This window comes from Lates calcarifer, unplaced genomic scaffold, assembly GCF_001640805.2.
Source record: "Lates calcarifer isolate ASB-BC8 unplaced genomic scaffold, TLL_Latcal_v3 _unitig_622_quiver_1159, whole genome shotgun sequence".
NCBI classification, from domain to species: domain Eukaryota; kingdom Metazoa; phylum Chordata; class Actinopteri; family Centropomidae; genus Lates; species Lates calcarifer.
In genome coordinates this window covers 1-23,456 of record NW_026117852.1, presented here as the reverse complement: position 1 = coordinate 23,456, position 23,456 = coordinate 1, and the positions used below count along the sequence as shown (strand labels likewise).

The 23,456-nt window shown below is 39.9% G+C and overlaps 1 protein-coding gene and 1 long non-coding RNA gene across 2 annotated transcripts; both read right to left on the bottom strand.

Moving 5' to 3' along the window:
* Positions 1 to 2,837: 2,837 nt before the first annotated feature.
* LOC108879318 (uncharacterized) lies at positions 2,838 to 4,651 on the bottom strand. The gene is made up of 4 exons (XM_018670560.2): positions 4,416 to 4,651; positions 3,984 to 4,303; positions 3,110 to 3,872; positions 2,838 to 2,979 (listed from the first exon to the last, which is right to left on the bottom strand). Exons 2-4 carry the CDS (start codon positions 4,283 to 4,285, stop codon positions 2,872 to 2,874), a joined length of 1,173 nt encoding a protein of 390 aa, XP_018526076.1. The 5' UTR covers positions 4,286 to 4,303; positions 4,416 to 4,651; the 3' UTR covers positions 2,838 to 2,871.
* A 9,574-nt stretch (positions 4,652 to 14,225) lies between these two features.
* Positions 14,226 to 15,637, bottom strand: LOC108879320 (uncharacterized). The gene is made up of 3 exons (XR_001960324.2): positions 15,531 to 15,637; positions 14,766 to 14,837; positions 14,226 to 14,527 (listed from the first exon to the last, which is right to left on the bottom strand). It is a non-coding gene; the product is annotated as an uncharacterized LOC108879320 (long non-coding RNA).
* Positions 15,638 to 23,456: the final 7,819 nt, after the last annotated feature.

The following is a 23,456-nucleotide window of genomic DNA, read 5'->3' as shown; positions in this document are numbered from 1 at the left end:
ATGAGTATGGGTATTTTTGCCACTTTCTTCGCCTCCCAAACCAGGATGCAACACAAGTGTAAACAACACTCCATGTGAGTCCATGTGGGATGAGTTTGGTTATCAGATCAGTTTTAGCTTAAAGAGGACACAGTCAAACTGTGATCACTGCAACACACTGATGACAGATTCAGGATCTCTGTGTAAGCAGATGTAGCGAGCTACAATGGGGTTTGCTCATGTTGCTGTGGCCCCTTTTTTACAAAAAAAAAAAAAAAAAAGTATTGTTTTAAATGTGACCACGTCACTGGATCCAAGTTGCTGGTGAAGGCATTTGTGGAGAGCGCCTGGAGCAAAATCACTGTTGCTAATGAGAGTGGTGCCATCAATTATTATCAGGCCCAAAAAATGTCATTTCAAGACTAAATTCAGTGATTGTATTGTATTATTTTGAGTCCACATTTTACTCCAGACCATGGTCAGTAAGATCATTTTGGAGCCAAAGTCTTTCATAGAGAGTTCAGTAATGTTTTTTTTTTTTTTTTTTTTTATTTCTTCTTGTGAAAGGTACGACTGATGCATTGCTTTTACAATAAAGAAGACCTTGGAGAACAGCACTCTCTCTATGGGTGAGTAGTACTGAGGAACTTGTTGTACAAACATTTTGACTGATCATGTACCTGCACAAACAGATTTGGGCTTTGGATAACAGCTCTATGTGCATGTGCTGATGTATGTATGCATGTATCCCCAGTGCACCCTTATACTGCTTCTACCATCCTGCTGAACACTGCCTGGTTCTCTACTCAAAGTCCACCACTGGAAGCAGCATATATCATCATATCAGCTCCTGAGTACGAAAATACTCATACAGACTGATGAGAAATATTGCCACTGCATCAATTTTTTTTGCAAAACTCCTGTAAATCCTATAAGATGTGGGCTAATTAAAAATGGTGGCATAATACCCAAATATTGATCAACCTTATAGATACATGCAGTGTATACACAGTATAACTAAATCTCATAGAGGTGGCAGATTTCTATCATGTCACAGCAGTGGTGGAAAGTAACTTGGCACATAGTACAGTACAATTTCAAGGTACTTGTACTTTACGCATTTATACATTTGCGTAGCAGGAGTTTGTTTTTTTCTCATCTCACAAGTCCTCAGATTTATTTTCTTATCGTTATCCACTGGTATGCCTCATTTCTTTAATTTGTCTGACTGGGTAGAAAAATAACCCCATCCACAACCTAACTTGAATTTGAGGTTGTTTTGGCAGCACTGTGTGCAACATTGGCTGACAGCACCTAGATGTTAAACCTTATAAATGTTGGAAATAAATGGGATTAACATTTCCCTAGGAAACTTTATCATTTCATTCTACCTTTTTGCCACCACACTGTACTCACATGGTGAAGTGGTGAATCTTTTTTCAGTGTTTGAATAGTAAGAGATGGAACAAATGATATGATATGATATATGATATGATGTGATAAAAAAGGTAATAATAATAAGGGCTACGGGATTATGTAATATGGTCAGATGATATTAGACAAACTACAATAAGACGTAAGAAAATAAGAAATGAAATGTGAAACATTGCAGCTGTTGTGTGAAAGGTTGTACAGCCATATGAAATCTACACACATGCATAATATAGCAAAATACAACAGCATGCAGTATCATAGTATGAAAGTGATATGACAAATGAAAAGATTAAGAAAAGGTATAGTGCAGTGGTTCTCTTATGTGGTGTATAAAAAAACTAATTACTTTTAAGCATGTCCTGTATTCAAAAAACACAGAGCAACACCAGGTGATGCTAATGGGTCTTTTACACTGAATCTTCAAACCACTGTAACTACACTGAGTCACCATTTTAGCAGTGGAGCTCCCCTCACTGGTGACTGAGAGCACTGCTGGGACACACATTACTACAAAGCTTATTAGGAAACTACAGAAGCCTCAGCAGCAGTCATATAACTCTGGGGCAAACACTTGGCTGCTGAGGTATGAACAATAGACGGATACATAGAATAAAATAGTCACCTCCAGCCTTTTTCCTGTTAATCTCAGTTGAGTTGAACACATAACAAATAACATACAAATAACTAATATATATATATATATATATATATATATATATATATATGAAAGACATGGAAATCAGTAAGTCAGTTGTGTTGCGTGCATGGTGTATGTATGACTGACAGAATGTAGAGTGGCACAGACAGGCAGCCAGTCCAGCAGCCAAAAGAGATGGGGTGATTGCATGGCACAATCAGCAAAAGTGTGTGTTTTCATCAAACTAAAGAGAAAAAAAGAATAAAGCAGCAGATGAGGATACTTGTCCAGTCCCATCACTGAAGTGCTGCATCTGTCATTCAACTAATGTTATCTCCTCTCTAGGTGAACATAACACTGCAGCTTCTAAGGTACAGGATTTTAGGAAGTTTGTCTGATTCCTCAGAAACAGAAAATCATGTTCCACACAAACTAGTAGTACCATCAGTATTCAGATATTTATACAGTGAAGAGAGAAAGACAGTGACTAATCTTCAGAATATTTAATTGAAATGAATTTTATTAAAGCCAAATTAAAAAGTTTTTGAGTGGGGCCAGAAAAAGACATTCCTCCAAGAGCAAGCACTTGTGGCAACAGTGGCGAGGAAAAACTCCCTTTTACAGGAAGAAACCTCGAGCAGAACCCGGGCTCTTGGTGGACGGCCATCTGCCTCGACCGGTTGGGTTGAGAGGGAAAGAGAGAGAGAGGTGGAGAGGGGAGAGAGAAGGGGTGGGTTGAGGGTGGGGGGGTTGAGAAAGGTCTTTTTTTGGTGGTGGTGGTGGTGGGGTGTTAGGGGGTGAAGGAGAGAGGTGGCTGCAGCTTATGGGGAGGAGCGGCAGCGTGGACAGGTGCATGGACTGCAGAACAGCCGCATCCAAAGAGGAAGTTTCTTCTTCTTCTGCTCCTTTTTCTTCTTTTCATTCTTTTTCTAGAAGAAAAACAACACATCAGTACAGAACAAAAATAAAAGGCTACAGTTCAACAAAAATACAACAGTGAGCAGATGTCTTTAAGTCAAAGACAACTAGACTTGTTTGGATTTGATGAGGTTTCATTACCTTTGAGGAGCTGTTAGAGAAGTTTGTCTCCTCTTCCTCTTGGATCTCACCAGTCGTAGTTTCAGCCAGGGGTGGGTCCTCTGTGATGGAGGATGTTGTAAGAGGAGAGCGGGACTCCTGTTTGCCCTTTTGAGCACCATTCGCTCCATTTGAATCCTCCTGTGGAAATGGCTGGATCTTTCTCTTCGGTCTAAAACACCTCCTCCACACAGATTCATTTTTCTTTTTGTTACGTCCTGTGGCTGGTGTCTCTTCATCTTTGTTAGGCTCCAACCCTTGTTGGGACATAACCCTCCTTTTGATCACAGCACCTCGTCCTGTAAGGAGGGATTTCATGGTGGAAATAGCTCCTGCCAGAGTCTTCTTGGCTACTTTGTCCTTTGACACCTGGAGGCTGGCAGGAGCAGTGGCGATCGTGGACCGTTCATCCACTGAGGCTTGTATGGCCACGGAGAGGACCGGGGTGACCACTTCAAGTACTGCAGTCGCTATGGCCTCTGTGAATTCAGGTGAAATCCTAACGGGGATGTCTGTCCCGACAATATCACAGACAGCCTGGCTGAAAGAGCTCTCCACACTTCTCTGGATTTCAGAGGGGGTCTTCAGGGTGAAGGTGTCAGATGAGGTGGATGACTGAGCAAGTGACTCCAAGACATTTCTAATGACTGAGTCTGAGGTGAACTTCAGCACATCCACGCACATGTCAATCAGCTTCTCCTTCACGTCTCGATTGAAAACGCCCTCGCTGACTTCCCTCCATTGCCTAAAAAAGAGCGAACAGAAACAAAAGATGAAACACAGAAATAATGTACACAAATGTTGAAAATGTATTCAAGTGTCTACTAGAGTTTCAGTGAGAAAATAAATGACCTACTCTTCAGTGAGGCTCTGGAAAAATCTCATTATTACGAGAGACATGGTGGAGGAATTCATGACGACTGTCTGGTCTGCTGCTGCTTCATTTCCTCCCTGGGAAAACACAGTGCGTTCATCCTCCTCTGAAGGTCCTGATGGTATCTCCATGACCTTGTCTTCGTCAGCCTCTGCAGGTCTCACCTTAAGAGGCTCAGCAAATAGCTCCTCCAGACCAAAAGATTGAACTTGAGCAGCCTGTTCAATGACGTCTGAGATGAGTGAGTCAACGATCTTCTCAGTGTCCTCCATGTCTTTATCCATGGTACGTGGTGTTGTGTCCTAGTGTGGAAACATACAATTTTTAAAATGTTTTTAAAGGGTGCAAATTAAAATCTAAGCTCAAAACTAACTTACTGCTGATACCTCTGTAAAGGGCATTTAAATGTCTTACCTGTCTCTCTTCGGACAACTTCAGATGAGCAGGGTTTCCTGGCTCCTGATTCTTCAACTTTTCCTTCTCTTGTCTTCTTATTAAGCGCTCTGTCTCGTTGCTGTGTTTTTCTCTTGTAATGTTTGTAGTTTAGTAAAGATACTGAGTCACCTCACTGTGGAGAATCAAACTAGAGTCTGAGATATGAGAACTACGGTGTCTGCAGGATTGTCTGTGTTCTAATAGAACTCCCTGTGTTCCAGTACAACTCTGTGCTGTAACAGTACTATCCATGTTCTAATGGAATGTTCATCTTTAGGAGTTTATCTATGCATATATGTATTTCTTTCATTTTATCTATTTTTCTGTCTCATTGAGTTTTAAACAGTGGTGGGGGAAGTTTTCAACCACTTTACTTGATTAAAAGTTGTAACATTCTAGTACAAGTATAAACCTTGTTACAAAAAATTACATCCAAGTAAAAACACAAAATTAGCAACATGAATAAAAGTATCAAGAGTAATAGTATTCAATGCAGAAAAATGACACCTGTGAGTGTATATGCTACCCAATGTCAAATATATCAGTTGTTGAGCTCCCTTATGTTTCCTTATGTAACTAACTTACTTTGTGGAAGAGTGGGCAAATACTCTAGCGCAATGAGAACGGTAAACAAAACAACAATAAACAGCCAACTCACTCTTTATTACACTGAAGGCTTTAAAATTCAGAGAACTGATAGATTTTAAAGTAGTACACACCATGTATAAAAAACACCAGTCAAACATCAGTTGGAGTGTGAGTTACCTCTACCAGAAGAAATTCTTTGGGAACAGTTACAGTTGCTTCACCTCCAGAGGGAGCCAACAGCTCTGCTCTGTATGCTCATATTTCACCTTTAACAGCAGCAATATGACACATTTACATCACTAATTACAATAATATAATTCGGAAATGGGCCATTCTATATGATGATACTTCTACTTTTGGTACGTTAAGTAAATTTTGATGCCCATACTTTTCTACTTCTACACGAGAAACATTTTCAATGCATAGTTTTTACTTGTAACAGAGTACTTCTACATTATGGTGTTGCTACTTCAGTAAAATGAGTATGGGTATTTTTGCCACTTTCTTCGCCTCCCAAACCAGGATGCAACACACGTGTAAACAACACTCCATGTGAGTCCATGTGGGATGAGTTTGGTTATCAGATCAGTTTTAGCTTAAAGAGGACACAGTCAAGTGTCTGTCATCAAACCAACTGTGGGTTTTTCGTTATAATAATTAACATCTTAACTCTTCAGAATGTTTCAAGAAATTGTGAATTTTTATTATACTGGAAATTGCACTCCCAGTTACCAGATTGCTGATACAATTTCAATACTTGTACTGAAAAAGTAAACTTTTGAAAACAGAACATTTACAGGAGTCTTATTTAGTTGGATTTTACTGCCCCCTTTACTGTATTAATTTTCACAGAACTGAACAGCAATTAGCACATAATCACAGAACCACAGGCAGAAACAGTTAAGTTACAACACACCAGCACATAATAACAGGTAAACATAGCATGAAAAAGGACACAGTCAATGATAATGATGGGTAAAACAGCACGAGGACACCCTGTTTAGGGCTGCTGTGACTACAGAAACTAGGCTTTTGACTACTGGTGATTATCAGCTGAAATGCTTTGTTGTAGGTTCAGACATTTACCATTTGCCCTGAAAAAAAAAAAAAAAAAAAATGCTGTTTTTCCCTTTTCAATAACACATGGGTATTTTGAAGATGATCCAAAGTGGACATTATTAGCATTTAAGCTGCTATTGTATTTTAACTTTTTTACAGAATGCACACAGTAATGTATCCTACAGAATAAGTAAGGAGAGTGATGAATAAATAGAGTCAAAATAGCAGCATTATAAATAAAATAAATGTTGTTAAGTGCACACTGTCAGCCATTTCTGTATGTATCTTGGAGTAAGACCATAACAATAGCATACCATGGTCAGCTGATTCACAAAACCAGAGGGATCCTTGTCTGGTTTTGGAAACTGCACAACCACAGCACACAACTCAGTAGTGGTCCATACCCCTACTTAAAGGGCAAGGTTTTCTCCAAATTCTTAAATTCCTTTAAGTCAGTTATCCATTACAAGTACAGTTTTAAGACAGAATCAGCAAAAGTGTCTACATTACCAATAACTCTACTTACAGCACAGACTTCCTCACACACAGAGAAGAAGGGGAAGGAGAAAAGCCTTGCCTTCTTATGCAATACGAGTCGACTCTGTTGACCTTGTTCTCTGTAGTGTTGAGATGTCCTAGCTCATTCCTGGTTGTGATTGCCAAATTTGGAAATAAATGGACAAAAGTTTGCTCCAAATGTTGCTGATTCTGTCAGGACGTGCACACAGAGAACCCAAGATCTCACTCTGGCATTACAAGGTTACAAATAAAAGCTCTGTTCTACCTGTATTGATTCCCATTGGGAAGAAAATCAAATTTGACAGCACGGGGAAATGTAGTCAACATCAAAGAAAAAAAAAAAAAAAAGACAGGAATAATAGATACAACAGATCTTGGTCATTTGTACATGACCAATGTACACATGTATACACACATAGCCATGTTTGTGTGTTGCATGACATCTGTGGTGGTGACAGTTTAAATGTGAGGTATATGGTTGTCTCAACCAGTGGAGATAGGAGGTGGGTTCTGTCGTTGAGTAGTCTGATGACTTTAAGGCACATGGGTAGATGTGTCTGTAGCTCACTAAACTTGTGTTCCTAGCACAAACATTCTGCCAGAGGTTTACATTGTTCATTAATGGCCATAGTTTGTGTTTAATCAGTAGCTGAGTTGTGCAAAGCTGGCAAACCACTTTGCAGACTTGTGGCATATAGCAGTCACTCAGGGGTGGTGTCTGGAAGTCAAGGCTGTGTGCAAGGCTTGGTGAACTCAAGTCAGGCCCCAACATTCCAGGCTTCCTGAAGGTTGGACATCTGACTCAAACAAAGAAAAACACAATCAGTTAGTATAAAGCAAGAAACAATTATAAAGAAGTGGATAACATATCTTAAACAACACACCTGAAGACATCAATCACATGGAACAGGGGCAGCATCATCAAGGAGGGTTTGGTGCAGCTTGGCCTTCCTCTTCTTCCCAGCTGTTCTCTGGATAACATCATCCCTCAATGATTTTTTCTGGAGCCACAGGGAACTGCTGAAACTACTCCATCACCATATGGCTTGGACAACCTACAACTATTCATACAAAAAACAACGTTATTTATATTTGGTGTCTGATTTAAATTGACAGGACCCTTAAGACAGGACTGAATTGTCAGAACTGAACAAGGGTGGTGAGTAACACAGCTGACCCTTTTAACTGCAGAGGGTATTTTGGTGTCAGGGCCTCATTGAGAATACTGGAGGAAACTCAAGTCCACTACCTGGGTCATCTGGGGCCAAATTGAGTCCTGCCCTGCCTATGCCAATACATTGAACCATGCTTGTCAGTTTCACACTAGCCAGAAACAATGCCATGACAAGTATGAAACAAGGCTAACAGTAGGACAGATAAGTTTTGAGTCATTCATCGTTATCACCAGACCAACTGGCACTTTAAATACTCCAACATCCAAACATTTAAGATTACAAGTTGGCTGGTTCTACATTGGAAATTTGATTTTACCTTGATCCTGACTCCAAGTGCAGTGACTACACATTTGTTAGTAAGACAATGAAAAAGCTCAGTTCATCTAGGTTTGTCAACTGAATAATAAAACACCTTGTACTCTACTGTATAGTGTTTGATTTCACCTCTCATTTGACTAATTTGCATTTCAACACATTTGCATGAAGGTCCAAAACAGAGCAGACAACATACTAAAATGACCAAGCAGGAAATGATACATCTGAAGTACATTTTGGATGGTTAGACAGCGTCTGAAACTCCTTCCACCTACACCTTTCCAATACTGGCTAACAGGTGTCTGTGTTGCCAGTCATCTGTAACTTGCCAGAATCAACAATCTCACAGACACACTTCATGCCATGACTGGAGAGCTTGGTGAGTCCTTCAGGACAAAGCTTAACCCAGTGTTAAGGTTTGTTACACAGGAAACAGCCATCATCCAGTTGTCTAGAACAAGTTCCTCCTCAGCTCCCAGTTCTGTCACCCCCCTAAAGTTTCTCCCTCTGCATTACAGCCTCATTTGAGTGCACATCAAACAACGCCACTGCACTTTCCCAAGGTCTCATTTTCTCTTCGTGCAGCTCTCCAACATTCACTGCTGCTGTTGTCACATCTGCAAAAGGCAGCCATTTCCTAATTCAGCATTGTTTTTATATGTTTTATAAGATGTGGCTGTAGACCATTGACAAAGTCAACAACTTGAAATACCCTGATTCACTCAAATGCTTATATTGCCAATTTGGAGTACTAAAATTATCAGTATTTTTATTGTTGTGGCATGAAGTAAGATCATGATATATATACAAATGGTCAGCTGATTCACAAAACCAGATGGATCCTTTTCTGGTTTTGGAAACTGCACAACCAGCTAGGGTTTTTTCAGTTTCTTAAATACCTTTAAGTTACATGTACAACTTTAAGACAGAATCAGCTAAGTGGTCTAATTTAGCAATAATTCTACTTAAAGCACAGACTTCCTCACACTCAGAGAAGAAGGGGAAGGAGAAAAGCCTTGCCTTCTTATGTGATATGAGTCGACTCTATTGACCTTGTTCTCTGTAGTATCAAAGATGTCCTAGTGCATTATTGATTGTGATTGTAACCAAAAAATAAGGGTCTCTCAGAACCTTACCAGAAAGCAAATGTGTAGACCATGACTTATGGTCCGTATGAAGATGTTTGTTGAACTATTTGAAAAGATCAGGGTCAAGCATTTCAAGTTGTATGCTTGGTAAATGGTCTACTACCACATCTTACCAAACACGTAAAAACAGTAATGCCAAATTAGAAAGAGCTCCCTTTGCAGGTGTGACAAAAGCAGCAGTGAACATTGAAAAGCAACACAAAGAAAAATGAAATCTGGGTACAGTGAAGTAGGATTGCTTATGCACAGCCAAACAAGGATTAATACAGAGAGAGGAATTTTAGGGAGGCTACAGAGTTGATAGCTGAGGGAGAACATTGTCTAGACAACCGGTTGATAGCCATTTCCTGTGTAACAGACCAGGACACTGGATTAAGTTTTGTCCCGATTGACTCTAAGCTGGCCAATTGTAACATGAAGCATGCCTGTCAGATTGTCAATTCTGGAAAGTTACACATGATTGACAAACACATACCTCTTAGCCAATGTTGGAGAGTGTGGGGAGAGTTTCAGATGCTATTCAACCACCCAACATGTAGTTCAAACATATCAAATCCCACTTCATCATCTTAGCAGGTTGCCAGCACTGTGTCTTGGGCCTGCAGACAGACCTGCTGAAATGCAAATTAGTCAACCAAAAAGGGATCAAATAATATAGAGTGTAAATCTTTCAATAGATTGAAATTTACAGAAATATACCCAAATTGGGTGTCCAGTAGCTCCTTTAGAGCTCTATCAGAGTTGTCTTTTTCTGCCAGGTTTACTCCCTCCAAGAGAACCCAAACGTGCTACTGTAACCCATCTACCAATCAATTATGTTCATATGAAAATACCCAAGATATCCTATCAGTTGATGACGCCGTGCATGTTGTCGCTATCCTACCCGAATAACGCATTGCAGGGGAGGGATAAAATTCCCCTGCTGGGAGGCCTCCCAATACGCCACGCAAATAAACACGGAAACGAAACTCTACAGCTCCAGACCTACTTGAACTCAAAAGGTTATGCTTGAGTCTCCAGTTAGAGTTAAAATTGGCAGAATGAGACAAGCCAGCGTTTAATTTTAAAATCCAATTAAATGTGAAGTCAATAAACATAAAACTGGTATCAAAAACTAATAAGCAGTCTGAAACAAATCTTAGATGAAAAGAATTTCCTCCAGCATTAACGGAAACCCAATTATAAAAAAAAAAAAAAAAAAGAGCCAGACTTTATACTTATAGGCTGCATATGTAAGCCTGAAGTTTAGGTCATACGCTACAGACTCATAATCAAGACAGAAACAGACACACAAAGAGAAACAGAGACAGACAAAAGGAGAAAAAGACAAAGAGACAAACAAAGCTAGGGAAAGACAAATAGAGACAGGAAACGGAGAGAGACCGACAAGGACCAACAAAGACAGAACCAGAGTGGCCAGAACAGCACAGGAATGGTGAAAAGTTGAAAAACAGGATTTAAAAAACAAAAATGGTACTTACTTTTGTTTGAAGAATCTCAGTCATCCAGGCCATAGTATTTCTAAGTGCTATACAAAGGCAAGTGGACAGAACTGAAGCTGTTCAGATGAAAGGTTTTCAAGAACCTTAAGCAAGTCCAATTGCTTTCACATAGCACTTAGAAAAAGAAATGCTTACTTTTTCTGATGATCCAAGCTGACTGGACAGAGATGGAAATGAACAGTCATGGCATATGCCATATTCATCTCCTAGGCTCATTCCATCCATACATTAATGAACCATGTTTCCATCCTGTATATTGGGTCCAACTAAAAATAATTGTTATTTGAAGCCTTTAATTACATTTGGTAGGATTGTTTATATTTGCATATTATTGTGTATTTATTGCCAATTATTTTCCAATGTTTGCCAAATTCTGTATTGCTTTAGAAATATTAGGTTTCCTTTCTGTCAGTCCTTAACAGTTGGTCAATCTAATAAAGCTAATTTGACAGTTTGTCAGTTGGTGAGTACAATAAAGCTAATTTGTCAATTGGTCAGACACAACTAAAAAGTTTAAAAAAGAAAAAAAACAGCAGCACAGACAGTCTAGTAAAGTTAATTTGATTGTTGGTCGGTCAGTCAGTCAAATAAAGCTAATCTGAATGTCAGTCAGTCAGACACAGACAGACGAAGAGACAGACAAATTATACACAGAGACACAGACAGCACAATAAAAGTCATCTGATTGTCAGTAAGGTCAGACACAGACAAACAAAGAGAGACACAGAAAGAGAAAGACCAACTGACACAAGCAAGGCACAGACAGACATAGACAAAGACAGACACACAGTGTCAGTATCAGTGTGTGTGCATGTGTGCGTGTTTTTGAGAGGCGCGGCGGCCAAGACACAACAATTGGAAAAAGACAGTGGATAGGGAGAGTGTAAGGATCAGTGTGTGTGCATGTGTGCGTGTTCATGTGAGAGACAGGGAAAGAAAGGACTGGCATGGCAGCCATAATTAAACAAACATGGGACTTACTTGTTTGTAGATTCACCAGGAAAAATACAACACCGATTTTACAGACTAAGACGGGTAGACGAATGGATTGGCAGTCATCTTGGATGGACAAATGGCGAAAACGCAAAACAGACAATCATGGCACTGTGGTTTTCCTTCACACGGCGGCAAAGTACAACCACAGCACATGGTTGACAGACACGCAAACATAAATTGACAAACACAGAGGCAGAAAGGTGCTGCCACAAGTGATAGCATGGCAGCCATCAAAAACATGGACAAAAGATGGACAAACAAAAGATGGACAGACTTAAGGCTTTGTTGCAAGACAGCAGCCATGACAAGGCACCTACAATACACAACTGACAGGCTGATAACCTTCATCTGCACCACATTACAAAAAACTTTCCATTCCTATCATCACCATCATCTAATGCAGCTCTATCAAATCATGTACACAAAATCTACTCACAATCAAAAGAAAAAAACTGACTCAAAGAGAGTCAGTCTTTTTCTTGCTGCATGTACAGGCCCAAAGGAAAAAAAAAAAAAAATTTCTCTCAAAAGCTTGTGTAGATGAGTGCATGAATGGGTAGGAGACCCATTCATGCAGTCATCTATATAAAAGCAGTATCAATACAAGTAAAAGAAATGGCACTTTATAGGTTGTCCGTCTTTCTAATAATCTAAACATCATATGTTTAGATTATTTGAAGGACGGATGGACGAACAGTGGCTAAATTGTAACGAGCAGATGGCCACGTTGGACGGATAAACGAAGAAAGGGATAGATCGGTAGAGATCGGCTTGGCAGCCGAGATAAAAGGGTGAGGGATAGAGATTGGAGATTGCACGGCGGCACAAAAATAACAAAAAAAATAACAAACAAAGACGCAATCCTCACTTTTTTTGGGGTTTTTTTTTGTTTTTGTTTTTTTTTTTTTTTTTTAGACTGATCGGCAGTCATGTTGGATGGATGAACGAGGAAAAGGGATAGATCGGTAGATCGGCTTGGCAGCCGAGATAAAAGGGTGAGGGATAGAGATTGGAGATTGCACGGCGGCACAAAAATAACAAAAAAAATAACAAACAAAGACGCAATCCTCTTCTTTTGTAAAGTGAAGTCCAGATGAAGGCTGAAAATGAAATTGGTTAGTTATGGCACAGCAGCCCAGCAAAACCCCAGCACAAAGTAAAAAAACAGCACTTACTTTTGAAGATTGTAGGTCCACTAAGACCTGTTGAAGATCCTCAAGGAAAATTCTGTTCAGAGATCCTCCAGGAAACAAATATGTTGGACAACGGACGCGCAACCACATTGGACGGATGAACAAATGGTCACGTCGCACACAAGAGCACAGACTTTTGTTCCAGTGATTCTGACAAAGCTCTGGACCGTTTGATGTTGAAACTGCATGAATAATCTCCAGTTCTAAGTTAAGGCTGCTCACAATGTGTGTTTAAGGCTAATCAATAAGTTTTTCCATGCTTTCAGATAAATTTGTTTCCAAACTAATTTCATGGGTTTCTAGAATCTATTTTATTTCTAAAATAGTGAAAATGACAACCTGTGATGACAGTGGAAATGTGTTTTGTGATGATGTACTAACACAAAGAAACAGACAATCCTAGAGGATTTTTATTACAGTCTAAAAAAAAGTCACTCAAAACATAAATCTAGAGCAGGGCTGGAGGAATTATTTAGAGATAGTATTTTTATTTTTTAAGTTTTGTTTTCACTTAAAAATAAAATTCTTCTGACTAATGTTTTGATTAATTGTTCAGCCCTGCTATAGAGAGACATAATCAGGAAGGCACAGCGACCATCCAAAAACACAACATAGAATTAAAGAATATAAAAATGGGACTCACCGATTGTAGATTTACCTAAAAAGGAAAAATTAGTTCACAAATATTGATCCAAGCTTATTAGACAGAAATCAATAAGACAAAGCACCTTCAATACACCTGATTTTTAGCACAACCTTTGTTTATGCCACACTACAAAAACTCTCCATTACTATTGTCTACTGCAGCTCCATCAAATCATTGTACACAAAAACCTTCCCTGTCCCACACTCAACACCACAGAGCCACTAATAAACAACCTAACAAAACCTGTCTGGAGCCATCACAGAGCCCTGAAGGAGACCCTTCAGTCTCTGCACCACATCAGTCTAACTCTGACCCTATGTCTCACTCTTCCTGGTCACACCATCACTAGCTTATCAAACCAGAGCCAACCTTTTTCTTACTGAGCATTTAGGTTCAAAAAACAAACTTCTCTCCCTCTTCCAACCAGCCTGCAGTCCTCTAAATAAACTCACTATCCAAAACAACAAGACCACTAAATGTTCCAATTGTGTTAGGAGGCCATCCCTCCCCACACAGTTGATCAGCTATCTGTTCCTGAGAGAAGAAAAACAAAGAGAAATGGAAAGACAGAGACAAACACAGGTGGCCATGTTGTAGCTTACGGACACGCGGAATAATGGGTGGCCATGGTGGTCAAATTGGATGCGCAGACTAGGGCTATGTCGGCGGATGTTTTTTTTTTTTTTTTTTAAAATATAGTCTTGGCGCGGCAGCCAAGCAAAGACACATATGACACATATAACACATAAAAACATTTCAAGCAGACCAACAAGCAGTCATGACGCGGCGGCCATGACAAGACATAGCAATTCACAGCAAAGAGACAGAGAGGGGAGGATGTAAAAGTCAGTGTGCGTGCATGTGTGCGTGTTTGTGAGAGCGCGGCGCGGCGGCCAAAAACACACAGAATAAAAAAAGAAAAAAATTGTCTTACTGGTTCGTAGATCTACCTGCGGGAAAAAAACAAACAAAAAATAGGTTAGTTTGATAGATGTCTCGAGCCTCGACGGTTTGGTAATTCTCATACCATAAAATTTGTTTTAGTATATCTGTATTATATGTAGATAAACGCGATAAAAGGGCATATATGCTTCAAATGTGTACGTCCCCGGGTGCAGTCAAATTAAAACGTTACAAATGGGCCTAACAGGAACCAGCACACCTGACCGCAATAATCACATCACTTACTTTTCTTGTTGAGTTTTAGAGGACGAGTTTCTCCCGGTGTCTTTTCATCACAGCTTACAGGAGGGCATCGTTCTGTTATTGATTAAAAAAAATGTCATCTTAGTGGACATTGACTCTCAAATCCTCAGCTGGTTTACACTGCAGCAACTGTTCCATGTTGTACAGCACCCGGAGAGGCCTGCATCCACTTGTTTGATTGTTTGACAACTGTTTTGGAGTTGCGATACGGATAGTATGGCTGAATTTCTTAACCACCACACTCTCAGTTTATATTCACTTAAAATAAATAAAACAAGCAAACAAAGCAGTCAAAGTATTCTCCCCCTGTCAGGCCTTTTGCACAGAAGCCTTCTTATCAAAATGGTGCTCGCGCTGGAGGCCGCGAGGCCTGTCACTTAATTTGCTCACATTGCTGCGTTTGTGCGGTTACAAAAGGACCAAAATGTATTAATCAAGCGCATTTACTATTTCGGAATTGTATCCGATCATAACTAGTAGGGGTTTACAGCATTGTGGGTTAACCCGGTGACTGTGAGCGACCACACACCATTCAGACCATTGCTAAATTCTGTGTCCTTATATTTAAATATGCAGATTTAATGAAAACGATACATCATATGGTGCAAAAGCCTGCGTTCCCACAGTGCGGTAAGGTTAAACATGTTAGTCTGAACAAACGGGCTACAATAAATTACAAACTTCACGGACTAAACACGTGTTGACACAGCTGATAGTGACCTCGGCTAACTTAGAAGCTTTACCAACCTTTCTCAGTGAGGCTCCGAGCTCCTCCTGTCTTCCCGGTGTCTCTTAGCTTTTCCGAACTTTTTGACAAGGGCAGTTTTGCTATTAAGCCCCCGGACTTTTAAATTTCAGCCTGGCCAAGGAGCCACCGACACCGCCTGCTGAGTGCTCCCAGGTGTGCGATTTGTGGCGTCTGACGTCACCGTCTTATAGGTAAAGGGCGCGCGCCGTGATGAGTTAAAGGATCACGGAGGGTTGGAAAAAGCAAACTTTCCTCCTATAGAAATGTTTGGTGCCCTAGAAAGCTTAGAAATATTGTCTGGTCTTTGTTCCGCCAGTGATTGAGTTAGTTTTGACTGGAATTTTAAATTTAATTTTAGTCTTGGTCTCTTGCTGAAAATTGTAAGGACCAAAGATAAATAGCCAGGTGATGGATAGATGATTCATTTGATGGTCAAACTGAATAACACCGAGTAGAAATTAGGCCTACTATAAATGAATAAATAACCAGCACCACTTAAACATATTTAGATTCTATTAAGTTTGCTTTGTAGTAGTTGGATGTTGGAAATGTTCTGTATGGTGTGATTTGCTTTGAGGCAACTGGGTAAGATAAATGCAGGCCAACTTGCAACTGTCTACTGTGCAGATTTTATAGTTTCGGTGCTTTTGTTTTTTCACCACTAGATGGAGACAAAGGCTTTTTATTAAACGTCTGAACCCTCCAATCCGCTTGCCTGAGTTTATGATGGGATATTTTAGTAGTATTTGTCATGGTATGGTATGCTTATAGTCGCTATTACACTTTTTTTAAAATCAGGATGAGTTGACTTTAAAAACAGAGACAGCTTATACTTAATCAAGGATAATACTGTTTAGCCTTGGGATGCATCATCAGGTGTATGATTTGAGCTGGCAATAGTCCTCCTGCAAGATACACAGCACTTACATCCATAAAAGTGTAACAGTGTAGAAAAATGTCAGTCCGTGCCATGTACACAAAGAAAATAGACTCTCTTTAACTCTTTAATTCAGAAAAAATTGCAGGCAAGCCAAGATCTTAACCATCCAGTAGACACTGATTTAAAAATCAACATGGTAAAATTGAATTTTCCCCATTTTTTTGTCTCAAGTGGAAAAAGCCTCAACTCACCAGCCTGAACAAGTGCTTCTTCTCTCTTAAAGAACAAAAAACAGCACACCGTTGTTTTCTGTCCATATTTCCACATATCAGCTTGTGCTGTTAGTAAACTGGGGATTGTTGGGTTGAGTGCCATGATATTTGGTACAGCTATAAAACGACATGAGTCTGATGAATGTTTATTAGCTTTCAGAGACATGCAAACAGAATGAAATCTATTTTGGACACTATTAATTTGTACTTGTGTATTTAATTCCACGTTTCAGCATTTCATTATTGCTTCTGTGTGAATGCAAGTACAGTTCTTCTTTTGTCTGCATGACGTTGTGTAATACACACTGCCACACACTCACTCATAAACACACACACACATGCTCTCTGCTGGTGGGCTGCTGCTGCACCGCCTGATGTGTGGGTGGTCTGGACCAGGTGGAGGAGAGTGGGATTAACACCAGGCCTGCCTAAAGGAAAAAGAAGGAGAGAAAGATAGAGAAAACAAGACGTGGAGGAGAGATAGACATCTGTCCACCAGATGTGAGGTTTGGTGGTTTGTGAAATAGAGAGAAGGGAATGAAAAGGCTTTTTGGTCATGGGGCTCAGTGACAACTGGACGCATTGTGACTGAAATAACGTTCAGCCCTCTTGCTCAATCAAGAAGGAGACGGAGGCTCTCTCTACTTTTTCTGTGTGTGTGCGTGTGTGTTTGCTCTGGTTGTCTGTCATTTGGTTTTATACATAACACAAACATATCCACACACACACACACACAAGCACTTGCTCACTTTCCATCTCCTCTTCCGTTCCCAGAGGAACTTCTGTAGGCTGCTATTATACAGTGTAAACCAGCGATGACCACCTGTCAAAACATGTCCGGTTTCTGTGTGTGTGTGTTTTAGGAAGGTGTTGATGGGAGGGAATGAGACAGGTTGAACTTCCATAGGAACAAAGGACTGATATTAATTCAGATTTTAACCCTATACATAAAGTAATTATGATACTTATATATTCATAAATACCTACCTCAACAGCATTTTTACACTCATAAAATACATGAAAAAATATTGTATGTTCATATATATTTTTTAGCATTGAATTTTTATCAGTTATATTTATTTCTCCAGCTCCTAATTTAAATGTTTTTAGTGTCTCCTGACCAAACACACACGTCTAAAAACTTTTTTTGGGGGTGGGGGTGGGGGTTCACCTTTATTTAGACAGGAAACAGGGAGAGAGAGCAATGGAAAGACACGCAGTAAAGGTCTGGCTGAACTGGGAGTTGATCCAGGGACCAGCTGCTTAAGCCCATGTAGTGCATGCCCCAACCATTCAGCTACAGGGGCACCCCCATCACTTGTAATTTAAATATAATGTCAAACTCCATCCTCTGAGGAAGCCTGTACAGTATGACAGGAGAGACTGTTTTGTCAGCTACTGTTTCCAAAGTCAAGAATCAACATTTAATCTTATACATACTTGTTGCCAAATGTTGAATTCTTGTATTAAAACTGCTAAATAAGTTACAAATGACTCAAATTAAGCTGTGGTATTTTTCATTAATTTGATTACAACTTGCAGCCTGTCATCTGAAACATCTTGTATAATATGTCACATTTTTTGCCCTCACCTCTGAATATTTGCAGTGTTCAATTTCTGCATTTGGCCAGTACACATGGTATTACATGGTGTTTATACAGTGCCCCTTTGAGATCCAACTTTGAGCATCTCTTTTCTCAGTTCCTATGGATTCACTGTTTCTTTCCTCTGCAGCATGTGTGTGTCTGTGTGTGGTTTACAGCTGTTTACACAGCTAACAGTGGGTGAGCCCTGTTCAACAAGCCCTACCTCTGGGATTCAGGCATTTTGAAGGCCTATAAAGTCTGGATGAAAGCTGAAGCCAAATTAATAAAGTTTAACAGGATAAAGATGTGGCTTGTTACACAGCACAACATTAAATTTGCCCTCCTAAATGGCAGAAAACAATCTGTATTTATGAGTTCCTGCCCACACAACATCATATAAAGAAGAGTTTGTGTTTATATAGGTCCTGTTTACATTAAACCTTTTGCCCTTTCCCTCCCGTGCCTTTACCTGATCCTTCATATTTCCCCCCACTGGCTCAGTTGACCTGAGAGCTTTCTTTCTCATAATAATTAATTACAGGTAAGCATGGAAAGGCAAACATTCATGGATAACAGTAACTGAGGCCTAAATCCATGTTCACTCCAGCTAAGCTACGGAGGAGAGGTGTGTTACCTGGCACTGTTAAAAGTTATTTTCAGAGATACTCTGGTTATTGGGTGCTATTAGATTTTATTCCACTTGGCACTGTAATCATTGTTGTTCTTTTGGAGCTGGAGCGATGAAACTTACCTTTTTCGCACAGGTTATAGAGCAATAAAAGCTTGGAAATAAAGTGCCTGGATTCCTTTAAAAACTCAGTGTTATCTCATGTAATTACTTGGATTCTGAATATAGAAAAGCTTACCGATATGAGAAATGTGTGTGGGCCTGTGTAGGTATTTAAGCCTCTGTGTGTGTACATGAGTGTTGGCTCTACATATCTAATAAGTGCATGATGTGTTTTAAGCATGTGTGTCATCTGTATTCAGATTATTAATGTGTGGGGGGTGAACACTTAGAGGTGCTGGGGAGCCTCAAACTTGGACAAAATGTCTTTTGGCTCTGGGTGTGAACGACATAACTAATATTATTCTCTTGGGTGTATCATAGGCAACGTTTGGCACAGAAGCAGAAATCTATCCTCTAAACCCCCGTTTACATCTCCAGTTTTACAGCATATGGTGTTGTGGTCTTTGGCAGTTGTTTTTTGTGAGACAACTGAGTCATTCAAAGCTTTGTATGTGACAATGTCATCGTCCTGGAAAGAGTCAGAATATGTTTGTGACTGACATGATAAACAGATTCTTGGTCTCTTGAGGATCACAGCAACAAGTTGTGAACACAACACTGACATATCACCTTTTAAGTTGATATGTCAAACATGGTAGCAAACAGTTGCTTATTTACACATCTAGCAGCTACAAAACAACATGATTGTTCATTTGACAATTCTCTTTTGGCTCTGATTTTGATCTCCGTAGCTGCTAAATGCTCCAATATAGTTATGAGCTGGTTGTATACTGTTTCTGTCAGGTGTTTGGTGCCTGAATCACAGGTAGCATATAGTGGGTTTGTAGACGTTTTTTTTTTTTTTTCTCACTAAAAACAAAACAGTAAAGCTCATCACTACGAAGGAGCTCTTTCACATTTTCACACTGTTTTCATATTGTTATTTGACCCATTGTTGCTCTGAAAAGTAACAGTTATACCTGCTTCAAATCAATTGCTCCTAACAACTGCTACTACAGCTTTCATGATGAGTGCAGGATACCTATCTCACCTGCAACTGAGGTAGGTCAAAAAACGGCCCCTCTAAAACAGGGCAGAAGCACAGTGTTAGATTGATAGATCTGGGATTTACAATATAAGATCAGCTTGTCTCACTTTTTCATGCTTCACTTATCAAAACAAATACCATAACACCAGTGTGTGAGTGTGCGAGAGGACTCACAAACTTATCTGCAAGCTCTGAGTGACAGTCATCCACCATTCACGATTTACGTGCAAGCTGTGCTCACAAATCATTTCTGTGAAGTCTGCTCTTTTCCACAAAAGAAAGAATATTACATGCCGCATATTCTCTCTCCGTGTAAGCTACCATGAACTTTGTTTTAAAATAACTTGAAAGTCAGATATTCTATTTTCATGTAAATGCAATTTGAGAGCAGCTCTTGTACTTTTCATTACCTGTTTGCTTTGGCAGACATATAACAATAAAGACTAGACTCAAGTTTTGACTGAAGCACTGATCGCTTTTCCAGAGCCTTTTTTTCCCTCCTTTTTTCATCTGACATTTTCCTTTCATTCCACCACATGAATCATTGCTGCGGCTAACATTAACACAATACTGAACATTTCACAGAAACACGCAGCCTGACAGACAGGATCGTTCCTCTCCCGTGACAGTAACAGATGAGCGTCGGATTCAATGCATGTATTGCTGTGAATGGAGCTGTCTGGTCAGACACACACACAGAGAGAGAGAGAGAGACAGAGACAGAGAGAGAGAGAGGAGAGAACTGCACACATGCCACTAGCAGTCTGAAATGAAGCAGACCCTTCACATCATTATTCCCCCTCCCATTCATCCCTCCTCACCCAAAAACCGGGAAAGGTTGTATTTGTGTGTTTGTATGGTCGGAAATCTGGCTACAAATCTGGTAACCATATGCTGAGACATATTCAGCTTTCATGTCTTTCAACTTGCTCATTCTTTTAGTTTTATGAAAGAGTCAGCACATGTGCATCTCCCTCGCTTCATATTCTTATTGTTTTTGAAGTGAATCTTAGCATTGTGTGGTTGCTGACAGTTGCTGTGTGAGTGCACATTTGAGAGATTATGGTTCAAAGCACTTGTGCTGAGCTTGTACAGATGACTCTGGTCTGCACATTATTATTATTATTTCTGTTACAAGTTGTCGGTAACTGGGGAATGTGTCACAGATTGGTTCCATATCTTTGTTCCCTGGTTCTGACATTCATCTTATATTGACCTTTAGTTAGATCATCAATAACTATACAGAGCACAGAATACAGATACAACACAGTCAGTTTTTGAGACATGAAGTTAGAGGGAGACACTGCAAATATGATATATATTTTAGGCCAATAAAGCTTCATAAATTGTATATTGGCTGTATTATACATAATGTGGCATCCAATGCTGGATTATCATCGGGAGCTGCCCTGTGGCCCCAGGATCCTCAGGGGCCCTGTTGGCTCCATGTTCAAAGTGTGGCAGTTAGTTCCTTGAATTTATTTAATTACAGACCGAAATGACATGTACCTCATGTCCCCTGATATCAAAACTATAGTATTTTGTTTAGTATTTATTATTTTCTATAGAATTTTCTTTCTACATGGATTCAAGTATAACTGATTGAGAAAATATAATTTTTGGGCCCTTATGGCAACACCTGCACCACATATGCCATGCTATGTTGTACATGGTGAGATGCTGACTGTTGTTTTGGTGGGAGGTAATGAAGATATGATTCACTTGAAGTGCAGGGGCCTTGGATTAATCATTACCAACCTGCAACCTCCAGTTAGAAGAACAGAACAAGGCTCACTACAAAAAATTAAAAAGCTAATATTTGAGCATAAGAAAGAGCAAGTAAGGTTGAAGGGAATGTGCTTTTATGGAGTGGAGAGTCATCGAGGGTGGTCCCTTGCTGGATGCTCAGATGGAGGGCTTGTCACAACACAAATAGCAGAAAAACAAGTCATCCTGCTCCTCCTAAGCTCTCCCAATTGCTCCAAACCCTTCCTGAGCTGACTAGTACAGTAGAAGGTTAGAGGAGAAGGAGGAGGAGGGGCGATATTCCAGTTTTCAGATAAAATAACAAAAATTTAACACTGACCTTGCCCCTGCCTCCGTCTTACTTTTCCCCCCAACTATTTCTGTTTACTTCTCCTTCCCACTATCCAGACCCGAAAACTGATACTTTCACTTTTAGTTATCGGAAACCAGTTCAGACTAGTCAGTTTGAATTCAGTGGCAGCTGCTGACGTAAACATATTTGGAAAGAGTCTGAAGTTGAGATTTTTTAAACCAAATATTCAAGAATTATAAAGCCAGAAATCGTTAATGAGTCCTTCATCTTCCCTTCTCCCGCTCTCTCTCTCGTATCCCTGGCTTGGGTCTCCAGCACCTGTCAGCTCTACTTTTTATGAGCACTGGAGAGAGTGGATACAGCAGCAGGACAGAGTGGTTTGGAGGAGGAGAAGCAAGGAAGTGGGAGGAGGAGAGGAAAGGGGATATTTGTGATATTTATGAGCTGCAGGGTGGTATACAGTGTAGCATACAGTGCAGCGTTGTATGTCACCATTGAAGCATTCAGGGAATAGCTCGTCCAACAGAACTTGCTTCCTCTTTCATGCTGTACAGTAACACCACAAGTGCCTTCAAGGATGTTTTTCTCAAGTTATCTTCCATCTAAGATTCAGTTAATGACAGTAACTACTCAGCAAGCCTCAGCAAGTTTGGACTCTTAACACTTTACTTTAAATCAGTATGAAACAAGTAAGACTGTGTAAGACTATAAGTATTTGGCCACTACACTTTATATCTAAGTCGAGGCCAGACACTGATTGGGAAGACTGCGTACTTGTGTAACTGTCCAGAAATCAGTCTCATGCCAGTGGATTTTAGATGAGTGAGGTTGGCTTATAAATGCTCAGCTTAACACTGCTACAGTGTCTCAATAAATACTCAACTCACTTTAAATGTTACTGAAACACATTTTAAGGCTTTGTGTTTTTGTTATGAACTATGCTGATTTGTATGTTTGAATCCTGATTGTGCCTGCTTTTAATTTTACATTTACTGAAAATGATCATAACATATATTCTACCAGGTGACATGGTGGTGCAGTGGTTAGCAGCAAAAAGGTTCACCCAGAGCTTTTCTTTGTGGAGTTTCCATCTTCTCCCTGTGCCTACATGAGTTCTCTCCGGGTACTCCAGCTTTTTCCAACAGTCCAAAGACATGCAAGTTAGGTTAATTGTGATGCTAAATTGTCCGTAGGTGTGAATGTGAGTGTCAATGGTTGTTTGTCTCAGTATATCAGCCCTGTGATAGACAGGTGATATGTCCAGAGTGTTGCCAAGTGTCAGCAGGGTGGGCTCTGGCCAACTCACAACCTGTAACAATAGCCACAAAGATAATGGATGGATGGATGGAT